We start from the raw sequence: 22,267 nt of genomic DNA on the forward strand, positions 1-22,267 counted from the left end.
GACTTGTTTGATTCCACTTTTTTGCTATTTTGCTATTTGTAATACATGTACACATTTTGAGGTGTTGAAATACTCCTTTGGGCTGTTGCATAGATGTACACTAATGTCTTATATTTTATGCCTTATATTCATGCTCTCCTGAAGGTTTTCATAAAGAAGATGTTCATGCTGCACTGAATGTCTTTCTTGAATGCAGACTAATGCCAATGAGAATCCTGTCTTAAGCACCGTATAGGATCACGTTCATTATTATGATAAATACCACTTTTCAGCCTTCGTGTAACTATGGTAAAGCTCTTTTCAGACAGCTGGTCGACTTTAATCAAGCTGTAAACCCTTCCATGGATTCTTTCATTGATTCTGCTGTGAAAAATGCTTCCATTAAATGTCTTAGAGAGAGATGTCAGAGCCGCTCATAGACCCTGCTGACTCAATTGTTAGTTGTAGCCATTCCTCTCACCACCTTCTCTCTCTCTCTCTCTCTCTATCACTCTATTTCTTTCTTTCTTTATGTCTTTCAAAAATGTATGGCACTGAATGACATGTCTGCCAATGTCAGAAAAATCCACTGGCACGTTTTTCAGCCAAGAGGGTATTCAGTCAAAAGGAAGGAAATGGCATAAGCTCTACTTCTTTAAAAATGCACTGTGAACTGACCGGTGTGACCTGTTGTCAGTCCTGTGGTCTCCAAGGCTCTCATTAAAACCTCCAAATATTTACAGCTCAACAAACACGGCTCCAAGGAGAGCCAAAGTCACACCACTATGCCAGAGCAATGTAAATGAAACCTTACTTAGCAAACAAATGTGACATTTCTATATTATCTCTGTTGTACAACAGAACAATGATGCAGACAGGCTGGATGATAGATAGAACGATAGAATGACAGAGTGAGTGATCCATAGATAGAATGATAGATGGATAGATCTAGAATTTTAATGGTCTGAGCCTGGTATTCATTTTGATACTGAGAGACAAATAATAAATAAATATATAATATGAGGCAGTGAATAATTCATGGCAGAACTGAAGGAACACACACAATCAGTGACAACACACACCGCGACTGCAGGTTAATACAGCATCAGAAAAGACGACTCAAAGGCCTTTTGGGACTTCCTCTCCAGCAGTACATTTTACAGGCTCGTCCTCTCAGAGAAGACCAGCTACTGTATCCTGGACATGAGCAGAGCGTGTATTCTTTAAGAGTGTCAGAGTGTATTGAGGTATATGTTAAGATGTTCGTCCATCACTCAGTATGAAGCACTGAGAGCGTCGTCAGATGTGTGCAAACAGAACTGTGTGCATAATGTGTTTACACTGTGCTTGATTGTATCCACTCTCAGAATTAAAGAGCTTGTGCTTATTTACAGATCTCACATACTTTTACTAAATTGCTTGATGCATGACTTGAGCTGATGTGGGCTGCAGGTTTTATCTAGTAATGTTCCAGGGACAGGTTTAATTTAATTACACATAAAACACTGTATCAGAAACTGAACAGAAGTCCAATTAGAAAGATTTTACATGTTTCTACCAAATATTTTTATTTATTTTTATTTATTTTTACCAGTTTTCAACGTTTAAGAAAAGGAGAGTTAGAAAAAATACAATAAAAACATAAACAGAGAAGCTACATTTCAAGGGGGATGGCATTTTATTTCCAACTGGTTATGTTTATTTGGAAATTAAATTGATTTCTACATTTTATCCTGTCAAAACACTATGAAAGCTATCCAAGTTCTGCACATAAATCTAGCGCGATATATTTTTGTCTATTGTTCACTGCGCAATGCCGTCTTTTGTGATTGGCCGTAATACCAACCGACTGCAGCCAATAGAAATGCCTCTCTATCGGTGCTTGTGATGCTCCTCCCAGCACATAGCGTGAAAGCAGACTGCAGTTTTTGTCTTTCATTATAACAAACAAAGTGTAGAGATGATGTAAATAATAGCTTCAGTGTGCAGAGCAGAGATCTTCATTAATTAAAATGGAAGTTTGTGAGAACATGATGAACTAAAATGAGTGACCCAAGTGACAGCTTTTAAAAGGAGTTTGCAAATGTGCAATTTAATTTATACGACAGCTTTATATATTTTTAATTCTATACAAACGTTAAAATAAAGTGACTTTTATAACATTTTAGGAACACTGCTGTCAGATTGCGCTCTATTTTGACATCGAAAATAGTTGCAAAGTCACAGCTGAGCCGATGTGCATCTCCAAGCAAACACAGTGCTGTTTCTTTTATGAATGAATGATGTGTTTTTGAACAAATTTAGCGAGTCAATGATTCAATGACCCATTCATAAAGAGAGTCAATTGCTTCATTCCTAAATGAATCAGCTGTTTGAACAAATTAATTGAATGAATGATTCAGTGAAAAAGACAGTGGCCTACTGGTGGTAGTATTGTTTAAATTGAATTTATTAATAAATTTAAATTCTTGATAAAAGTTCATACATTTATAATTATTATTATTTATTTTTTTTTTGGCTCAAAAGTTTATATAGCCTACATTTAAGAAATAAAGTTAGAGCAATTACAAAGGTTTAAAAATGGAGTCAAATCGCCTTATAATGGGATAATTTCTGTCAATGATCGGACCACTAGTGGTCCTGAAAAGAAATGTAAGTGGTGTAGATACCTTAAGAATATAAAGTTAGCTTTTAACAAATTAGTAAATATCTACAAATCATGAAATACTGTATCACTAAATAAGTGTTTTGAGGGTTTAACTAAACAGGCCAATTAAAGACCAATAATAATCATTCTCATTATTTATTATTATTTTTTTGTTTATTATTATTATTTTTTTAATCACACTTTATTTATTTTTTTATTACACTAATCCATTTATTTATTTATTTACTTAAAATTAAACACAGGGTCATTAATAATGCTTACATCATAACGTGCAAATTCACACACAGTGTATCTTTAATTTGGCCAGAATTGCATATGCTTGCAGTCTTAATATCCAATAAAATATTTAGAGAAAATATTAAATAAGTTGAATGTTATTCTAGATTATAAAGGGTCTTATAATTAACCCTTGTGGATTGTTCAAATTCACTACCCTTTCGAGTTCCACACAAACACACACACACACACACACACACACACGCACACACACACACACACACACACACACACACACACACACACACTATAATTTGCTATTATACTCCATATAACTCCATATACAAGCCAGAAACTGAGCCTTTTTTTGCACAGGCCTATCTAAATGGTAAATGGTCCCACCTAGTGATCAACTGTAAAAAAAAAAAAAAACCTCTTCCCAAAAGGAAAACCACAAACAATCAAGAATGCATGATTATATGGTGTCATGGCTTTGCAATCAAAAAATGTCGCTATAATGGAAGTAAATGGGGCAAAAACAGCCACCAACAACTAATTAGGGAGAAAAAATTTAAATCTAATGCTGCACAAAAACTAACAATGCATCAAAGCCAATTTTGTTACTAATCTTTGACATGCCCAAGACTGTTATAAAAGGAAAAAAAAATATCCAGTCCACAATCACAATATTTTTATATTGAAAATATGTAATTTTGTGTGTGTTTTTTTCCCCCCAAATCAGTGACATCATTTATGAACTTGGTAATTAAAAAGTTAAAATCTTGCATTTTTTTAAACATTTGGTAGTTTTGATCAGGACTGAGGTTGATTAATAGAGTTATGCAAAAAAAAAGAAAAAAAATATATATATTTATCTGATACATTTTTACAACAGTTTAATTTAGTGGATGTTTTCATCCACGAACAACTCGAAAGGGTAGTGAATTTGCCCAGAGTGTACCGTTGAGTTTTTGAAAAAATCAAAGCATTTTCCCAAAATATGGGTCAAAATAAGATTTGTCACCAAAAACCATCCCATTAGCTCAAACACAGAGAAAGTTGTGGCCAAAATAAGACTCAACTTTACCCCCTAGTGTACGAAAACGTCCCCAACAACCCACAAGGGTTAAATACTAAAATTATTATTATTATTCCCTCCCCCTTTCCAAGTTAGAGTTCTCCCAGTGACTTTTAGCCATTTCCACCACTGTTTATAACTAAATGGTGGAGTGAATGATTCAATAACTTAATAATACCATTATCTGGTTTAATTTCTGAATAAATCAATCATCACTCATACAGCCGCATGTCTTGCAGAATAAGTTATTAACCCCCCCCCCCCCCCCACCACCACCACCACTCATGCACAGACAAACTGCTTGGGACATGCAAGCATAGATAGATAGATAGATAGATAGATAGATAGATAGATAGATTGATTGATTGATTGATTGATTGATGAAAGTGGGAATATTCTTTTAACTGACTCAGGACTGTTTGATCAATCTTTCATAACACTATGCAGACTGACTCTGTTTTGTTCAATCCCACATTTAGATTGACTCTTTCCTGCCAAGTCTATGAAATCCACACCACTTCACTGCAGTTCTGCGTCTGGGGTTTCCCTGCCAAATATTTAGCTTTGGGTTGAGCCAATATTCATAGGCCAGGCAAAGCCTCTGTCTACCATTCTGGACTGAGTGACAAACGATGCTGCTTTATGAATCTCTTGCCAAGTGTATGGCTGATCAGTCGCTGTGCTCCACAGTCTGTGAATCTCAATACATTTGACACCATGTGGATATGCAATGACCAAAGTGACCTCACTGATTTAAAATAAATTAAGTGTAAAATCAATAAATAACCAATCGGACACAAATGAGATGCATATCTATACTAGAATTTGGTATTGATTTTTTTTTTTTTTTTTTTTATCACAACTTGCATTTTTCACTATGCAAAATGACTTGACCGTTGATCCTTCTTTTTCCTCTTGAGCAGCACCCAGCTGACATTTAATACAACACCATGGGCTATAATTAATTTTCCAAGGTACGGCATATTCAATAAACCCCCTTAGGCTTGTACCTCTCATTTGTCTAATGCATATGCTATTAGCAATGACTAAGTATTAGGCAAATCTATATTTACATGCCGATGCGAATGTGGCTGCGTGACAAGCGGGTAAAAGCAGAGGAGGTCAGAACTGTGTGCACACAACGAGGAAGCCAATAGATTGAGTCATTTGTACTAAATTTAATACCACCACCATGATGGACAGGATGCTTCTGTCATTGAGTATGATGCTGAAATGAGAGTATATTGATTCCTCTTCAGTTTGTCCTGCCACTGAAGCACTGTTCGTTCCTGTTGATTCACAGATATTCTACATCAGATGTGCCCTTGGATGATTCTTTGATTGCATTGCAGAAGCGCCCACATACTCAAGAATTTATCATTTCAAGAAGTGAAAGAGCGGTATTTGCAGACTTTTATATTTTTATTAGTAGTGATGATGCGATCTACCTTTCCTGATGACATTTCCCTTCTTCTTCCTCCACGCCATTAACAAGTGAATAGGCTTGCTCCTACTGACGTCATCCTGACATATACATTCACACAGAGTCTGATCTATTTTAGTCTGTCAGAAGCTGCATGAAGCATTCAGACACATTCTAGGCAGTGAAAAATACTTCATCTTGCATGACTCATGTTATGTATATGTATAGGTTTGAGAGGCTTTGATGCAGCCAGGCTATATTGTGTAGATTGACATTAAAATAAAACAGAACATTATGAAGGAGGACAATTTTCATGAGATAATTCCCAACCTGGGGCTTTTAAACAGTACACACACACACGCGCGCACACACACACACACACACACTTGCAAGTTCTCTCAAAATGCAAACATTTCTCAAGTTTAAAGCTTGTAATTCTGAGTTAAAATCAAATACTTGTAAGTATTTCATATAAAATACTCGTAAAATTAAATATCCTTTGTAAACATATGTATTTCATGATGTACTTGTAATTTGCTCTTGTCATTTTATTACATTTGTATTTCATTTTGAGTAGCTTTAGAAGTTCAACTTTAATTTCAGTTTAAGTAACAAAAGGTTTTATTTTTTTTAATATTTTTTTCAAAATTATCTGAGTAATTTAGTAGCAGAATCATATTGTCCCATCCCTGGACCTGTTTTATTGTGATTTCTGTCCCCATGTGCTTCCGTGACCCAGTTTCTCCCTTCTTTGTTTGTGTTCATTAGGTTCAGGAGTGTCTTGTCAATAACCCTTGTTTTCTCTAGTATTTAAAGTGTAGTCTGTCCTGTGGTTCCTTGTCAGGTGTCATCCATGCAATGTGTTCCTGTCTGCCCTGTGTTTCCCCTGGTTTTGGATTATTAAAGATGGTTATTTGTATCTCTCCTTCGTCTCCACATTCCTTGACTCCTCAAAGTAGTAACCGTGACACATATATAGTATTATATTTTTAATTGGGCTTATCAGCAGCAATGAAATATAAATTCAGATTCAGTGATTCAACTTGATTGGCCAGCAGATTATATAAGTGTTCAGATGTATTCTAAATCATATAAAGTTTCAGAAAAAGGGGGTCATTCTACCTGATATTACCTTACATGTGTTACAGAGTCCATACAGTATAAAGTGGTTCTGCAATGCTTTGCAAAATAAATCTCTTGGCCTACTATCATCATTGCGTCTATGTACCAAGTGTTTTCAATGAATAAAGCCTTTAGCCAGTGCAATGCATTTTAATATTTCTCAATCTGTGGCCCGTGGAAGTGATTGTGAAGGGCATCAGTTGTCTACAGGCCTCGTCTTATCTGCATAATGTGCATCAGAGAGCAGGATATCCGACCAGGTATAAAATATTAATACTGAGAGCACTATAATAAATATCACAGATGCTGAACACAATTTACATTTCTGCCACCATCATCACTCTGGAAAAAAAGTGCAATTATTTTTCCATGCACCATCTCTGCTCAGAGGAATCTGTGGGGTGAGCAAGTCTAAAGTACCTGTGCTGCTGCCTTACCTTAAATTGCTGATTTATGCTTTTACTTAAGTGGGGCTCAAGCATGCGTCCTATTTCCAGTAGGCCCAATATACTTATAAATGCAATGATAGGTTTGATTTTATTTATTAATACAGTGATTCAGATTGCTAAGTTTTGAGATGTTCTGAAAATAAATTATTTGTTTTCTATCAGCTCAAGTTAGTCTTTACGAGGTTTGAAAGGGAAACATTTTAGTGTTTTTTCATTCCTTTTTGCTCCGATAGCAAAAGCTAATTGTCACGATCAAGTGTTTTAAAGACTTCACCGTCACTCCCATAGGAACTGTATTAGAAAAACCCTCCCATTAGCGTTAATATTTAGATTTTGATTTTACTTTTGTAATCGGTTTCAAAGTCAAGTTTATTTACATAGCACATTTCATACACAATGGTCATTCAAAGTGCTTAACATAAAATAAAAGAAAATAATAACAATAATAGTAACTAAAAAAGAATAATAATCAGAACAATAAAACAAGGAATTTAAAACTGTGGAAATGTTTTGATTTAAAATGTATTTAAAAGGTTTAAATGACAGTAAAAAAAAAAACAAAAATAAAAATTAAGAATAGAAAATGATTATACATAAAATACAGTGCAATCAGTTCAGACATCACACAGTGCTCATTCAATAAATGCACAGCTAAACAGATGAGTTTAGATTTAAGTTTTAGATTTAAATGTGACTAGTGTTTTAGCTCATCTGATCTATTCTGGAAGCTGATTCCAGATGAGGGCGGTATGATAACTAAAAGAGGACTCCCCTTGTTTTGTGTGAACCCTTGGTATTTCTAACTGATTCAATTCTAATTATCTGAGTGCTCTGTTAGGTTTGTATTCTGTGAGCATATCTGCTATGTATTTAGGTCCAAGGCCATTGAGTCATTTATAAATGAGTAAAAGTACTTTAAAATCAATCCTAAATGTAACTGGAAGCCAGTGTAAGGACCTGAGGACTGGTGTGATATGCTCAGATTTTCTGGTTCTAGTCAGAATCCTGGCAGCAGTGTTCTGGATGAGCTGCAGCTGTCTAATGGTCTTTTTGGGAAGGCCGGTGAGGAGACCATTACAATAGTCCACCCTGCTGGTAAACTAAGTTCAATATCTGTCGGTCACTATGAGTTATGTCGAATGATATATGGGGTCTCACTTGGGAGGCCAGTCATCTCTGAGTTTAAGAGAAAACACCAATGAAAATTGGCTAGTGGATTTAACATACTTGGCGGAGAAGTCTGTCGCCAGGACCAGTACTGGTGTTAGCATGCTCGGAGTTCCGGTCAGCCCCTGTACTGGGCTAGGGGTCCATATGACATGATTCTCTATGGGTATTCCCATATGTGTATTATTCCATGGTAAGGTTTCCCTCTTGGCAATCCCGGGTCTTCCCTTGACAGACCCGCTCCATCAGTCTCTTCTGGCAGCTGCTCCATCCCTACTCTAATATAAGACCTGCCTCAGAGACCCATTCCATGTTGTACTGCCCCCTGGGTCAGTCCATATCAGTATCTCCACATGTCACCTCCCTACGGGTAGGATGTGGGCTCCGTAGCGACCTTTTCCTAGGGCTCGCTTCCCCATCGTCTTGCCAAGCTGTAAGAACAAATAGGGAAGATTTGAAGCAATCTTTCTCTGAAGGTTGAAATCCCTTCCACTAACTTTGTGCGGGTGGAACAGCAGCATGGCCTTCTCCAGCAGCGATGCACTCACCCTTTGGACCCTTCGGTACCAAGGTCAGTGAATTTGCGCCGGAGCTTTGGGAAGGTTACGACCTTAAGCGAAGCGTTTGTGGCACGCCAGGGCTTGTCGACAATTGCAGCGCCACAGGGTTGTGACGAGGTTCAGGTTGTGGCGTTTTCCATAGGACCCCATATGTCGTTCGACATAACTCGTAGTGACCGACAGAATGGGAATGTCTCCGTTACGTACGTAACCCTCTTTCCTTGATGGAGGGAACAGAGACGTTATGTCCCCATGCCACAACCTTGAACCATTCGCTGTTGCCGGGACACATTCTCAGCTCCGCAGCGTAAAACCTAATGAGTGGATGCACCTGTCGCCCTATTTATACCCGTCGGCACGGGGAGTGGCTCAGGTATATTAAATCCTTTAGTCAATTTTCATTGCCGTTTTCTCTTAAACTCAGAGACGATTGGTCTACCAATTGAGACCCCATATGTCGTTCGACATAACGTCTCTGTTCCCTCCATCAGGGAACGAGGGTTACGTACGGAACCGGGATGATTCCTGATTTGATTTTTGGTTGTTTGATCCCTTAAGTCAAGGTATGTGGGACTCCGCATGTCGTGGCCATAATAGCCACATAATAGCTTCTCCCTTCTAAGTATGACCTGAGCCATTTGAGTACCATCCCAGAAAGCCTGACCCAGTTTTCCAGTCTCTCTAGTAGTATGTTATGATCGACAGTGTCAAACGCAGCACTGAGATCTAGCAATACCAGCACCCATATTTTGCCAGAGTCACAATTTAAGCAAATATCATTTATTATATTAATGAGTGCTGTCTCTGTGCTGTGATGTGGTCAGAAATTGAAAATTAAAAAAGTGGATTGAAAATTGTCCAGGTATCCATTTGAGTTTAATTATTTATTCAGCTGATTAAAGACTACTATTCGACAATTTTGCCTATAAAATAAAGATTTGTGCCTTGTCTATAGTTGCTCAATATGTTTTTTCAAGAGGCTCAAGAGGTTTAACAATGGCATATTTCAGAGAGTTTGGAAAATCCCAGGAAGAAGTCAGACTTTCACCACTTATAAGATATCTGTTTTTAAACAGTTAAGCACACATACCCCTCCCAGTTTGTCTAATTTGTCATTGTGTTTTTCGGACTTGTTATTTTGTTTTCTGAATAGTTTATATTTATATTTATATATATATATATATATATATATATATATATATATATATATATATATATATATATTTGTATTTGCATTTGAAATTTTTTATTTTGTTTTTAGAATTATGATTTGTTTTGCAATTCTCGGCCACCATAGTTTCCTTTGTGTTCATTTTTCACCACCAACAGCACAAGTGTGTTAATATTTACAGCTCTATTTAACCTTCACATAATGTCCATTAATTTTTGCATTCGTAAAGCAAGTATCAAAACCTTTATCAAGTTTCATACCATTCCATTGAAGTGAATAAATAAATAAATAAATAAATAAATGGTAAATAATAATAAAAAAATAAATAAAAAAACTTGAATGCATACCACTGTGATTGATTGATTGATTGATTGATTCATACTTATTCTTATTCTTATTCTTATTCTTATTCTTATTCTTATTCTTAATATTACCAATGTGCTTGCTATGTTTCTTGGAGTGGAGTGTTCGCTTTGACACGATTGGTTTTAACAGCTCGTTCAGGTCTGTGTACATATATCAGAAGGGTCCCAGCTTAAGGAATAAGGCAAGGCAAGGCAAGTTTATTTATATAGCACATTTCATACACAATGTTAATGCAAAGTGCTTTACATAAAAGAAAGTAAAATAATCATGAAGAAAAATAATAAAAAAAATTAAAACAAGCAATTTTAAAACTTGTAAAATGATTAAAACATTCATTACATAAAACATTTTGTTTTATATAATAAGTGGATAGTATACTTTTAATGGCATCCCGGATCGTGTCAGAGGATTGATCGGAGTCTTTTGTAGAAAGGAAAGAAACATTTATTGAAAGATGAAGCAGAGCAAGCTATGACCTCAGCCTCATCAAAAATGATTTCATAATGTTTTTTTTTTTTTGTTTTTTTTTCTGGAAATGACAGTTTTGTTTTGATTATGTTTTCAAAACGCGCACAAGAGAAAGAGGGCGTTGGTAGTGTTTGCAATGACGTTAGCCAATCATAACAGTGGCTGATTACTGACAAGCCTTAAATGACCCGCCCCTTAAAAACAGCTCGTTGAAGAGAGAGTGTCAGAATGAGGGTTGAAAATAATGTATGTATGTATTTAAAGTAAAAAAAAAAAAAAAAAATGATAATAATAATAAAAATAATAAAATAATGAATATTAAATAAATAAATATCAGTAAACCTCAATGAACATATTTAAATAAATATTTAAATAAATAAATATTTAATGACTCGTTTAATATTTGTTCAGAAAATGAATGAAAAAACCCTGATATTTAAAATAATAACACTTTAAAAACTTTTTTGAAAAAAAAAAAAAAAAAAAAAAAAAAAAAAAAAAATATATATATATATATATATATATATATATATATATATATATATATATATATATATATATATATATACAGAGTGACCTCATAGTGAAGAGAGAGAGTGATCTCATTTGAGTGCTGCGTCTCTCTCCACTCTTTCCGCGAGCAATAGGGAGCGCGTGCGAGACTCACACTGACGTTCATGAGAGAGAGAGAGAGAGAGAGAGAGAGAGAGGGACAGAGAGAGAGAGAGAGAGAGAGCATCATTACTCCATCAACACCCCTCAGAGTCAGTGGAGAGCAGTGAGCACCTTTGTGAGAGTTGCAGAGTTGCAGTATGTTTCCCGCTCCGCATCGTCTTCGCGTGGCTTTCACTTAATGCGCTGAACATTTCTGGAGGACATCTCTCTTTTTTCAGCTCATATGATATCTCAGCTGTCTTTGGAATGATGGGGACCTTACATGACAGTATTGGATTTGTGCTCTTTTCCTGTTTGTCCATTCAAGTTGGATTTTCTCTTGATGGTAAGAACATTTACGACTGAAAATACATTTACGGACTTTTAATGCATCACAGCAGTCCGTCATACTGTATAGTACACCAAACGATCAACTCGAAAAATGCTCTCAGTGGCTTTTTTTACATTTGAAACTACTACTGCATGCATTTTTGTTGCGCTTATTCAAAAATAAGTGATAAAAGTTATATATACGCCAGCGTGTTATCCGTGACCAGCAACATAATAGATAAATCAACTGTTGATCTCGGGAAAACTCGTCCAGTGTCTACGTATCGTCTCGTGTCTGTCCTTCCTCTCCACATGCACTCATGCTATGTGTCTTTGCCAGCATTATAGGTAGTAAAGGGTAATTTTGAAGGGACAGCACGCGCGACTTGCATCTCAAGTAGCGGCTGTTCGGAAATGGGCTTCGTTAAACGGAATGCGGTTGTTTTTCAGCACCATGGACAGCGCTCATTAAAGCTCTTATAAACGCGGCGGAACAAAATTAATACATTTCATTCCATTTCACAAAGACAGATACTGCTCCAAGAACACGTTCATTCCAGTCCGAACCATTAATTCAATACATCTGTCTCGTCCCAAAAAGAAACGCGCGCGTGTGTGTGTGTGTGTGTGTGTGTTATATAATATGTATGTGATATGTCATATAATGTGTATAATTACAACTTCATTTCTGATTGTTTTTTATTATTATTATTATTATTATTATTATTATTATTATTATTATTATTATTATATTTTTCTTGCAGATTTTATTTGCAGTTGATGTTGTTTAATGAAAACAGAATACCCATATATTTTAATTAATTGAATAAGTTATTGCTATATTATTATTATTATTAAAGAAGAAGATTATAAAGATGTATAAAAATGAAACTTTAAAAATGAAATTCAGGCATTGGTATACTGATACCTTATGTCTCTCTTGCAGGAAAGTTTACCGATTTCCCTACTAACATCACTGCAAGGGAAGGACAGAACATCGAAATGGCATGTGCATTTCAAAGTGGGATGACCTCGGTTTACTTAGAGATCCAGTGGTGGTTTATTCGAGCTCCAGAGGAACTGACTACGAGCGAAGAGGATGAGGATGATACGGAGGTAATAACATTTTATGCACGGGTTAAGCAAGGGTTAATAACTCATAACGTCATTCTGTAACTACCCAGCCTACAGGAGAAGCCTCCTAAGCATCCTTGGCACGTTGCATGAATTTCCCTCTTTCTGACGCACCTAGTGGATAAGCATCCATTTTATCCATCCACTCTTTGCACTTTTAATTGACTGGATGAACAGTTTTGCTCACTGCTGTTGAAGCGCTGCTTACTTGTTGTGTTTGCATTGCTACTGGTTATCTTCTGCTGCAAAGCCACCTCAGCAATAAGATTCACTCATGTGTGCTTCTGAAAGACAGTGCGTGCAAAATGTTCCTGTATTCCCACTCATGTCACATAATTAGAGCCCCTAACCCTCCACGTCAAAACACACACTTACAAAGCACACAATACATGTCAGATTAATCAGCTGTTTTGCTCAGGGATGTTGTCTTGCCTGATTCACGCTTCGTGATTCATACCGAATGGAAGACTCCTAAGGCTTTGAGATCCACAACAGAATCGCTCTGACATGCTCGTTTGGTCTTTTGAAGGACAAAACACAGAAGCGTGGCCTATCCAAATGACATCAATGGCCCATCGTGTGTGTTAGAGACGCCACTGGCTGACTGTCAACAAGTGTGTGTGTGTTTGTGTGTGTGTGTGTGTGTGCGCGCCTTTTTTTGGAGCTGTTTCTATGTGATGTGACTCCATGTTTAATGACAGAACATCAACAAATTATCTGAGTCAGTGCCTTGTTCTTATGCACATGCCAACACGGGAGGCTCACCTAGTCATTTCTGTTGAGAGATCTCTTTATAGTTGGGTTACAGTGCAGTTTGAGATGAATTCTCTTTTTGCATTTGCAGTTTGTCATCATCAACATCAAACAAGTTATTTTTCGTTTGATAAATGCACAAAAAGAAAAACATCCCTTTTTGTTCCTGCTCAGATTTAACACTGCCATTACTAAGCTATTGTTGTCTCTTATCAAACACATGTTGCCAAGGCTTTGATCCATGGGATCTATCAATTTGCAGAAGCTGTAACGCTGAACGTGGCGTTGTTGATTGAATCTCATTCTTCTCTGAGTGTTGTGCATCGAATGACATGCAGCTGGGTCCCCGGCAAGGCAAAATCTGACAAAAATGAGGATCGAAGAGACGTCCTACAAAAAGACATCCAGCAATAATAAGAAGGGTGACACGAACCAATGGCTTCTGATGTATAATATCGAAGCGTTCACCTCTGAAGAGCAGCCATTAGGAGTGATATAGCAGCAGAGTGAAGGACTGCAGTGGTGCCGTCGCTGTGTCATCTGTATCATCTGTAATGGATATGATCCTGAATCTGCAGCCATTGATATCACTATTGCTGACAGCCAAATGCACAGAGCTTCCCAGTGCTATTAATAGATGTGAATGAGAGATAGCACAGATTCTGCTCTGTAATGATACATAAGGACTCACCTCTGGATAGGCCAAAGCACTTTGCTGTAATCTGCAACCGATTGCATCCCAGTCCTCAAAAGTCTCTCCACATGCTCGCTTGAATCAGATAAATCTTTGCACATTTCTGATGTCCCGTAGCAAGACAAAAGGCCATTTATCAAAAGAGCTATGGCCCACATAAATGCAAATGATAATGCAATTTCGGATGCAAAGATCTACTTTATTTGCATACTTATGGGAGCCCTACAGGCTGAAGTTCATTCTTTCCGATGCTCTCCGGTAAATTAGCTGGATTTATTCCAGCCCACCGGGTTCTTTGGTGAAATTTGCTGTGACTTGCTGTCGTTTGTCAGGGAAGTTTATTAATCCAAACATTATTCAGAAAGAGATCGAGACTTGGGTATAGACTGACATTTTTAGCTGCATACCTTGGCGCTGCTGACGGATGAATGCGAATGCAGGGAAAATTAGAGACTGTCAAATGTGAATCATCAAACAACATGTTTTTATCATCACTGTGCTTTTGTGCTACGATGACTAGTCATGGCAATACCTCGAATCATGCAATTATGGCTGCTCGTCACACATTCAGAGGGGTTTTATTAAATAGAAAAGGCACTGTGAGTCTAAAACAATTGAAATGTCAGGACTGGCTGTGTGATATAGAGTTTATGTTTTAAAGTTTGGCCTCGGTTATTAACCTTTACATTTTTTGAATCAAATGATGGTAATAAGATGGAACATTGGCTAAAATGAACCGCACAAAAGGATCTTGTTAAGACTTAATAGCTTGTGTGTGTTGGCTTACCTTTCTTGATTTCTTAAGGGATAAATTACCATTGGCCTCTGGGACAAGATAGCAGTTCTTCTAACTGAAAGACGATAGATCCATCAGTGTGATCATAATATGAACGAAGGTTGGCTGCAAGACATGATCAAGCCCCATCAAGCACAGCAGCAGCAGAACATTAAAGGAACATGCTTCTCCATGACTCACAGGCCAGAATTATACAGCAGAAGCTCACATTATATATCATATGAATGCAGATCCTGAAGGGCTATTCCAATGATTCATCTCCCATTTTACACACTGGCCAAATGTAGTCTTGATATATAACAGTTCAAAGAGAATATGGGAAGTATTATTGCTTATTAACGTCAGTGAAGTTATGCCATTTTCAAAAGTTTAGCAGTCAGTTTTCCTGTATTTTTTCATCAAATAAAGGTTAAAATAAGAGGCAGTTTTATATACTAGTCTATGTTACAGATCGATTAAAAGACACATGCTAAAGAAAAGAGTTATATTTTTTATTACTGTATAATAAGTGGCATCTATGCAGAATGACAAATATCATTCCCAGATTGCATTGTGATGCATCACCACATGAATCCATAATAAGTGGTTATATTTGGAATTTATTTACTACTGAAAAGTATTGATTGGTGTACCATGTATATTGATGATTAATTTAATGTGACTAGTTTTCAGTAAAGTAAGGCTTTTGGCAATGATATGAAAACAAATCAATATTTTAAATTATAAAGCTACAGTGTTTTTATTTTATTTTATTTACCAGTACTTAAGTACTTACAGTACTTTAACCCCCCCCCCCCCCTTTCTTTTAGCATTTATATTTACTTGCAGTTCGCTTTTTCTTGCACTGAAAGTCATGTCAAAACAAATTTCACTTGGGAATTGCTAGTAAATTTAAGAAAAAAATGTGTTTTCCTTTGACTTAAATGTGATATTCTGAAGTAGAAAGACTGAAATCATATTTTATTTTAAAACATACTAAAATAATCTTTGTTTTGCTTTGAAAAATATATTTTTTATAGTGTAAACTGATCCTCCCCAACCACTCGTTGACAAGGTTATGCTCACTGTCTATGCAGGCAGCACACTAGGGTTCTAGTATCCAATTCATTGGAGAGATATTAGCCAGTTTCTGACCAGTGCTGCTGCTCGTGGCATGACTGAAGGCATTTTCAGTTATTTAAAGCTTAATTGACAGCTACTGCTGATACTGCCGCTGCACAAGGAGACAATGTTTTATCACTTAAGATTTCACACAAACGTCTGCTTTTCCCGATGGAAACGAGCGGCCGATCTGGACAACAGAATCCCTAACCGTACAAAACCCATACCATCCGCTCTGCCTCTCTCTTTAGCCCAATTACCACCCGGTTCTCTTTCTAAGTTCCTCCTCCAGACTTTTAAAGACAATCAGCTCTGAAGGTCAATGAAAGCGCGTGCTTCCAATAGCCGCATCCATCAGCCTGGCCTATTGTTAGGCCAGACACATTCATAATCAATGTAATGCTGCTCTGATTAAGCTCTCCATCTGTGGACACGACCGACTCTGAACCAACCGTGTCCTTTCACAGATTTCCGAAACTATAAATGCTCAGAAAACAGAGTCTTACTTCAGTCGGACTAGCGTAACATTTACACTCTGAGTTTATTACTGAGTGTCAATAATGACACAGATACTGGCTTAACTGGAAGAGCTGCATGTAAGTTAATGGACAGAGTTCATTTACAGCATAAACTGGAATTGCTTACACACGGTGGACTTTAATGAAAAGCTTATTATGATTGTGACTCTTACAGCTGAGAAGCTCAATTAATGCTTGTAAAATTGCATTGAAATCTCAGAAGTCATAAACATGTTGACAAGTCAGTGAGTCTCAAACTTTAATATGGAAATGTCATTTTGAGTCTGCTGCGAACAGCCGCATCGGTTTAGGTTTGCAAGAAATCTTACTAACATAATGTACAGTACATGCCACCAGAGAGTTTAAGGCAGAAGTAGTATGTGTGGTTTAAAACGCAATTTTTCATTAGCAATAATGAAAGTTTTTCAGTCCCGCTGGGCTTTAGCACTGGGATGGATGTCGTGATCGCTGAAAATGTCTGCTAATAGACTCTGAGTTGAGATGGGGTGTTTTGAGAGAGCTCTAATTTCGGCTCAGCTTTATACTGTAGTGTTGCGTTTAAATTGAAGTTAACTCTCAGAGAGGGTATGATCATCAGTATAACGGTCTGTATGAATTCGACAGCCACCAGCTTACGGGATATGACTGTAAGGCAATCACTGGGCTTAAGAAAATAAAATCATGCAGTAATGTATATTTTTTATAAATAAAAATATATGCTATTGCATTATACACACCACTATCTAAAATTTCAGCCAGTAAATATGAAATAAATGGTGTTATTTATATTGAAAATAAGTAACACAGGGTTCATCATTGACAGTTAATTAAAATAAATTCAAAAGTTTGTGGTCAATAAGACTATTTTTAAAAAAAAAAATTCTACTTTTATTCACCAAGCACAGATTCAATTGATCAAAAGAAAGTACAAATATTATTGATGTTACAAAAGATTAGTATTTAAATTAAAAACTTTTCTTTTGAACTTTATATTAATCTGCGTATCATGAAACATCACAAAACTGTTTCCACAGAATATTGAGCAGCACAACTGTGTTCAATATTGATAATAATCAGAAATGTTTCTTGAGCAGTAAATCATCATATTATTCTGATTTCTGAAGATCATGTGACACTGAAGACTGGAGGAATGATGCTGAAAATACAGCGGAGCATCACAGAAATACATTACAATAATAATAATAATAATAACTCTCTAATTTGCAAGTCATCTTACATACAGTGTTTCGCATGAATCAGTTATTTTTACAGTTCATAATTCACCATAAGAACCGATTGTGTTACTTTCCAACACAACATCTGGGATAGAGGGAATTGTTTAATCATTGCTTCAGTTGAGAGGCATTGACACGCAAAGAAAAGTTGTGTTGCTTTTTTAACCTGATTTCTAAATGCCATGACTTCTGAGCTCAAAGCATAATGACTGACACTCTGCCCACCACAATGGTGTTACTGTGTTTGTTCTCACATCTTAATTCACACTGACATATGCACCTTGTTGTCATTGACAAGCTGTGATAACCGCACAAAGCCTTTGATGGCAAAGGCACAGAATCATGGAAAGGGTCTCTGAGGAATAAACTGGCGCAGCTGAACTCATTCAGTCAGCACAAACTGCCAACAAAAACTGAAATAATCTGGCAAAGAAGAGATATTCATCAGCCCACTGGAAAACAACAAAAAAGCCAACTCTTAGTGGCCCGCCTGACGATGTAAAGTGAAGCTTCAGTGGGATGATGAGAATAAATGTGTGTGGGCAGTCACTCTTTTAATCTTGACTCTGGGCCGTTGAGGATTTGGAGATCCCAGCATAATGGATTCTTTCCACAACTGCCACAAACGTGTGATAAAAAGAGGCTGCCACCAGCTTCCCAGAGAGAAAGAGAAGTGACTGGACAGAGGATCGTGTTTGGGGAGGGCCAATCAGCAGCCGTGTAATGTGCACAAGAGATGCCAGCAGCACAGTCCAACTCAATTTAGGGGATCAAAACAAAAGTAGTTCCCTTTGAAGACACCGGGCACTGTGGGGTCCAATTAGTGAATGACTCGCATTTGATCTGCCTCATCTATCTCTGGAATCAGCTTCGCAACAAGTGCATGTGCATTCCCGCGTGACTCTGGTGTAACGTCTAAACTTGATGAAGTGTTGCTTTGAAAAATATCACTGTTAAAAGAGAGAGAGAGAGAGAGAGAGAGAGAGAGAGAGAGAGAGAGAGAGAGAGAGAGAGAGAGAGAGGTCTCTCAGTTTGGTTCACTAGGCTACACAATCATGGGGAAGTCTGCCGATCTGACAGTTGTTCAGAAGACAATCATTGACACCCTTCACAAGGAGGGTAAGCCATAAACATACACTGCCAAAGAAGCTGGCAGTTCACAGAGTGCTGTATCTAAGCATGTTAACAGAGAGTTGAGTGGAAGGAAAAATAATCTTTAACCAAAAAAAAAAAAAAAAAAAAAAAAACTGATCACCTCCATGCCATGCCGAACTGAGGCAGTAATTAAAGCAAAAGGCCCCTACCAAGTTTTGAGTACATGTACAGTAAATTAACATGCTTTCCGGCAGGCCAACAATTCACAAAAAAAAAAAAAAACAAACAAAAAAAAAAAAAACAAAAGCAAAAACAAAAACTTATTTATTGGTCTTATGAAGTATTCTAATTTGTGGAGATAGTGAATTGGTGGGTTTTTGTTAATTGTGAGCCAAAATCATCACAATTAAAAGAACCAAAAACATAAACTACTTCAGTCTGTGTACACTGAATTTATTTAATACACATGTTTCACTATTTGAGTTGAACTACTGAAATGAATGAACTTCCACTGCATTCTAATTTAAATGGAAGCACCTGTAAAAATTTTACAAAAAATTGAAGAATGATGTAATCATTAACCTGAAAAACAAAGTGTAGCATAAAACTCTATTCATATCTAGTTAAAGTCAAAATTTTATATACACCTCAAAGAATCTGCAAAATGTATTACACTGTATGATTCTGAGATCCATATTTTCACACTGAGGACAACCGAGGGACTAAATAAATAAATAAAACATGCATTAAGAGCCGTGGGGTGAAACCTTTTTGAAGAACAGGGTAAATTGAACTTATTTTGTCTTTTGGGAAAATGTAAGTATCTTTGTAGCTTTTGAAAGGCAGTACTAATAAATAAATAAATAAATAAATGTACATATATGTATGAACACACACACACACACACACACACACCTTCATTCTGTTAAAAGGTTAGTTTTAATGCATGGTTTTATCTACTGGTGCATCAGTGAGTGTTTGAAACTTCTGTAATAGTTGCATATGAGTCCCTCAGTTCTCTTCAGCATGAAAAGATGGTCTCAAAATCATACAGTAATTGTTGGAAAGGGTTCAAAGACACACAAATGGGAGCTGAAGTAATTGTCTGAAGAAAAGCAGGTAGTTTAACTGTTCAGGACAAACAAGGGACTCATAAACACCAATCACTAAACAAAAAACTTGTGACCGAGGTCATTTCTATAAATCCAACTATTATTTTCTCTTGTGGACTATAAGTACACCTCTTTTATATGAAATATCTTATTCAGGTCAGTATTAAATAAACAATAGCAATCTTAGAGAAAATAGCAGCATTATGTCCTAGCTAAACAAATGTTTTGTTGAATATAGATTATGTAATTCATACAAACGCATTATGCTAAATGTAAAATGTAATAATAATTTAACAAATTTAAATTCCTTTTGGTTTTTCAGTAAAATTCAGCAAAAACTGGACCAATGTCTTGAAATATGTCGTCAGAATAATGTCTTGAGGTGTTGTAACCATGATGTAAGTAGAATATTTGAATACTCTGGTCTGTTAAATTATTGAAATATAATGCACACTCAGGATGTCAATAATAATGATAATACCATGTTTTAGTGTAATATTATAGATGTTCCATTGATTTGATGAACCATTTTACAGTGAATTGCATTCCTGACACACCTGTAGCATTTTTTGTACAATTTTGTGGATCTGAACTCTATGGACTGTTTTCTTGCTGTTCTTATCTCATTTGTTGTGGAACTGGAATTTGATTCCCAGATAACCAGAATCGCACCTCAGCAGGAAATTACTAATGGATTCTGACAGGAATCCCGAGACGGCCGGCGTTTGATTTCACTGCAGGATTACATGAAGGCAGCATATTGGAAGTATTGAATGGCACCTGAACTTTGAAGAAATAGAAAGCTTTCTTTCATTTCGTTTTACAGCTCTTTCCAAATGTACTGTATTGATATTCCTCAAACGTTCATGTTAGCGATTGTTCTGAACCTCAAACGCAGAGTATTCAATTAATTCAGCTCAAATTGTGCACAGAAGACACAAAATCCATTTAAACCTTGTTATGTAGATGATTTCAGTTGCATTTGTACTATATATATATATATATATATATATATATATATATATATATATATATATATATATATATATATATATATATATATATATATATATATATATATATATTATTTTATTTTTTTTATTATTATTATTATTATTAATTTTTTTAATCCATTAAAAATTTTCCATCAAGACTAACGTTGTGTATCATGACGAGGGTTAATAAACTGACTTGCAAACTCGTTGTAGCATTTGTTGGCTACCCTAACAACAATAAATATATTAAAATGTATCTGAAATTAATTTATTTATTACTAAGTATACTACAAATAAATTCACATATTTATGTGCTTAATAAAATACTCTGCAACTGTACTTTTAGTGTACTATACTGGTAAACTTACAGTCTCCTAAACAGGGACACAAAATGTTGTGCTTAATGCATTTTAATTGTGAAAAGTAGAGCTGAAGGCCAACTAAAAAAATATATTTGAAGTATATTTGATTGTGCTAAAGTGAGACTATTGCAAGTATACTTCAGTTACTAATCTTGTGGTTAAATATTGATATTATTCAAAGATCATATAATCCTCTTCAGTAGTGACATTAAAACACGTTAGGCTTAATTTTAAGAAATGTGCATTGTGCACAAGTAGTACTCCAAATAAAAAGTAATTTTTATAACAGTGAGTGTTGAGTGATATGTCAGTAGATATGTTAATAGCTGGTTAATAGAATTGAACTATATTTAGTATGAAATAAATGTAGTTTAAATCTATTACTTTTTCACTAGGGTAGACATGGTGAAATGTTTTCTCTCAATCTTTCTTTATTTACTTTCTTGAGTCTGGGGGATGTCTTCTTCTGATGCAGTGATGAAGTGCTTTGTCTTGATAATTCTCCCTCCTCATCCTCAGGGTTATTAATATTAAAAAAGAGCACTTCATGAGGTGTGAATTTCTCCTACACAGGTATTCATCAAAACTTTATTAAACTAAGTCAGGGTAATTTATCTCTCAGGACTTTAATTATACATCAGTGAATGATTAATTCAACATACGAGGGCGACGTACCCATAATATCACTCATACAATGCTACAGATCCTACAAATCCCCAACCTGTTCAAGACACGGATCTCCTCTGCCATAATTTCCATTCACGCTCACAAGAGACTCTTCAAGAGCCGCTGAGAGAGAGGAACAGGAGAAATTAAATCCA

At 36.1% G+C, this 22,267-nt stretch overlaps 1 protein-coding gene across 1 annotated transcript in view; it reads left to right on the forward strand.

The window, feature by feature from the left end:
- Window positions 1-11,425: 11,425 nt before the first annotated feature.
- Window positions 11,426-22,267, forward strand: part of LOC113076188 (V-set and transmembrane domain-containing protein 2A-like) — a 40,723-nt gene continuing 29,881 nt past the window's right edge. Inside the window, exons 1-2 of the mRNA XM_026248849.1 lie at window positions 11,426-11,667; window positions 12,598-12,767. Of these exons, the coding sequence (XP_026104634.1) occupies window positions 11,589-11,667; window positions 12,598-12,767 (249 nt within the window). The 5' untranslated portion in view covers window positions 11,426-11,588. The remainder of the gene's footprint in view (window positions 11,668-12,597; window positions 12,768-22,267) is intronic.

Source organism: Carassius auratus, unplaced genomic scaffold, assembly GCF_003368295.1.
Source record: "Carassius auratus strain Wakin unplaced genomic scaffold, ASM336829v1 scaf_tig00019252, whole genome shotgun sequence".
Taxonomy (NCBI): domain Eukaryota; kingdom Metazoa; phylum Chordata; class Actinopteri; order Cypriniformes; family Cyprinidae; genus Carassius; species Carassius auratus.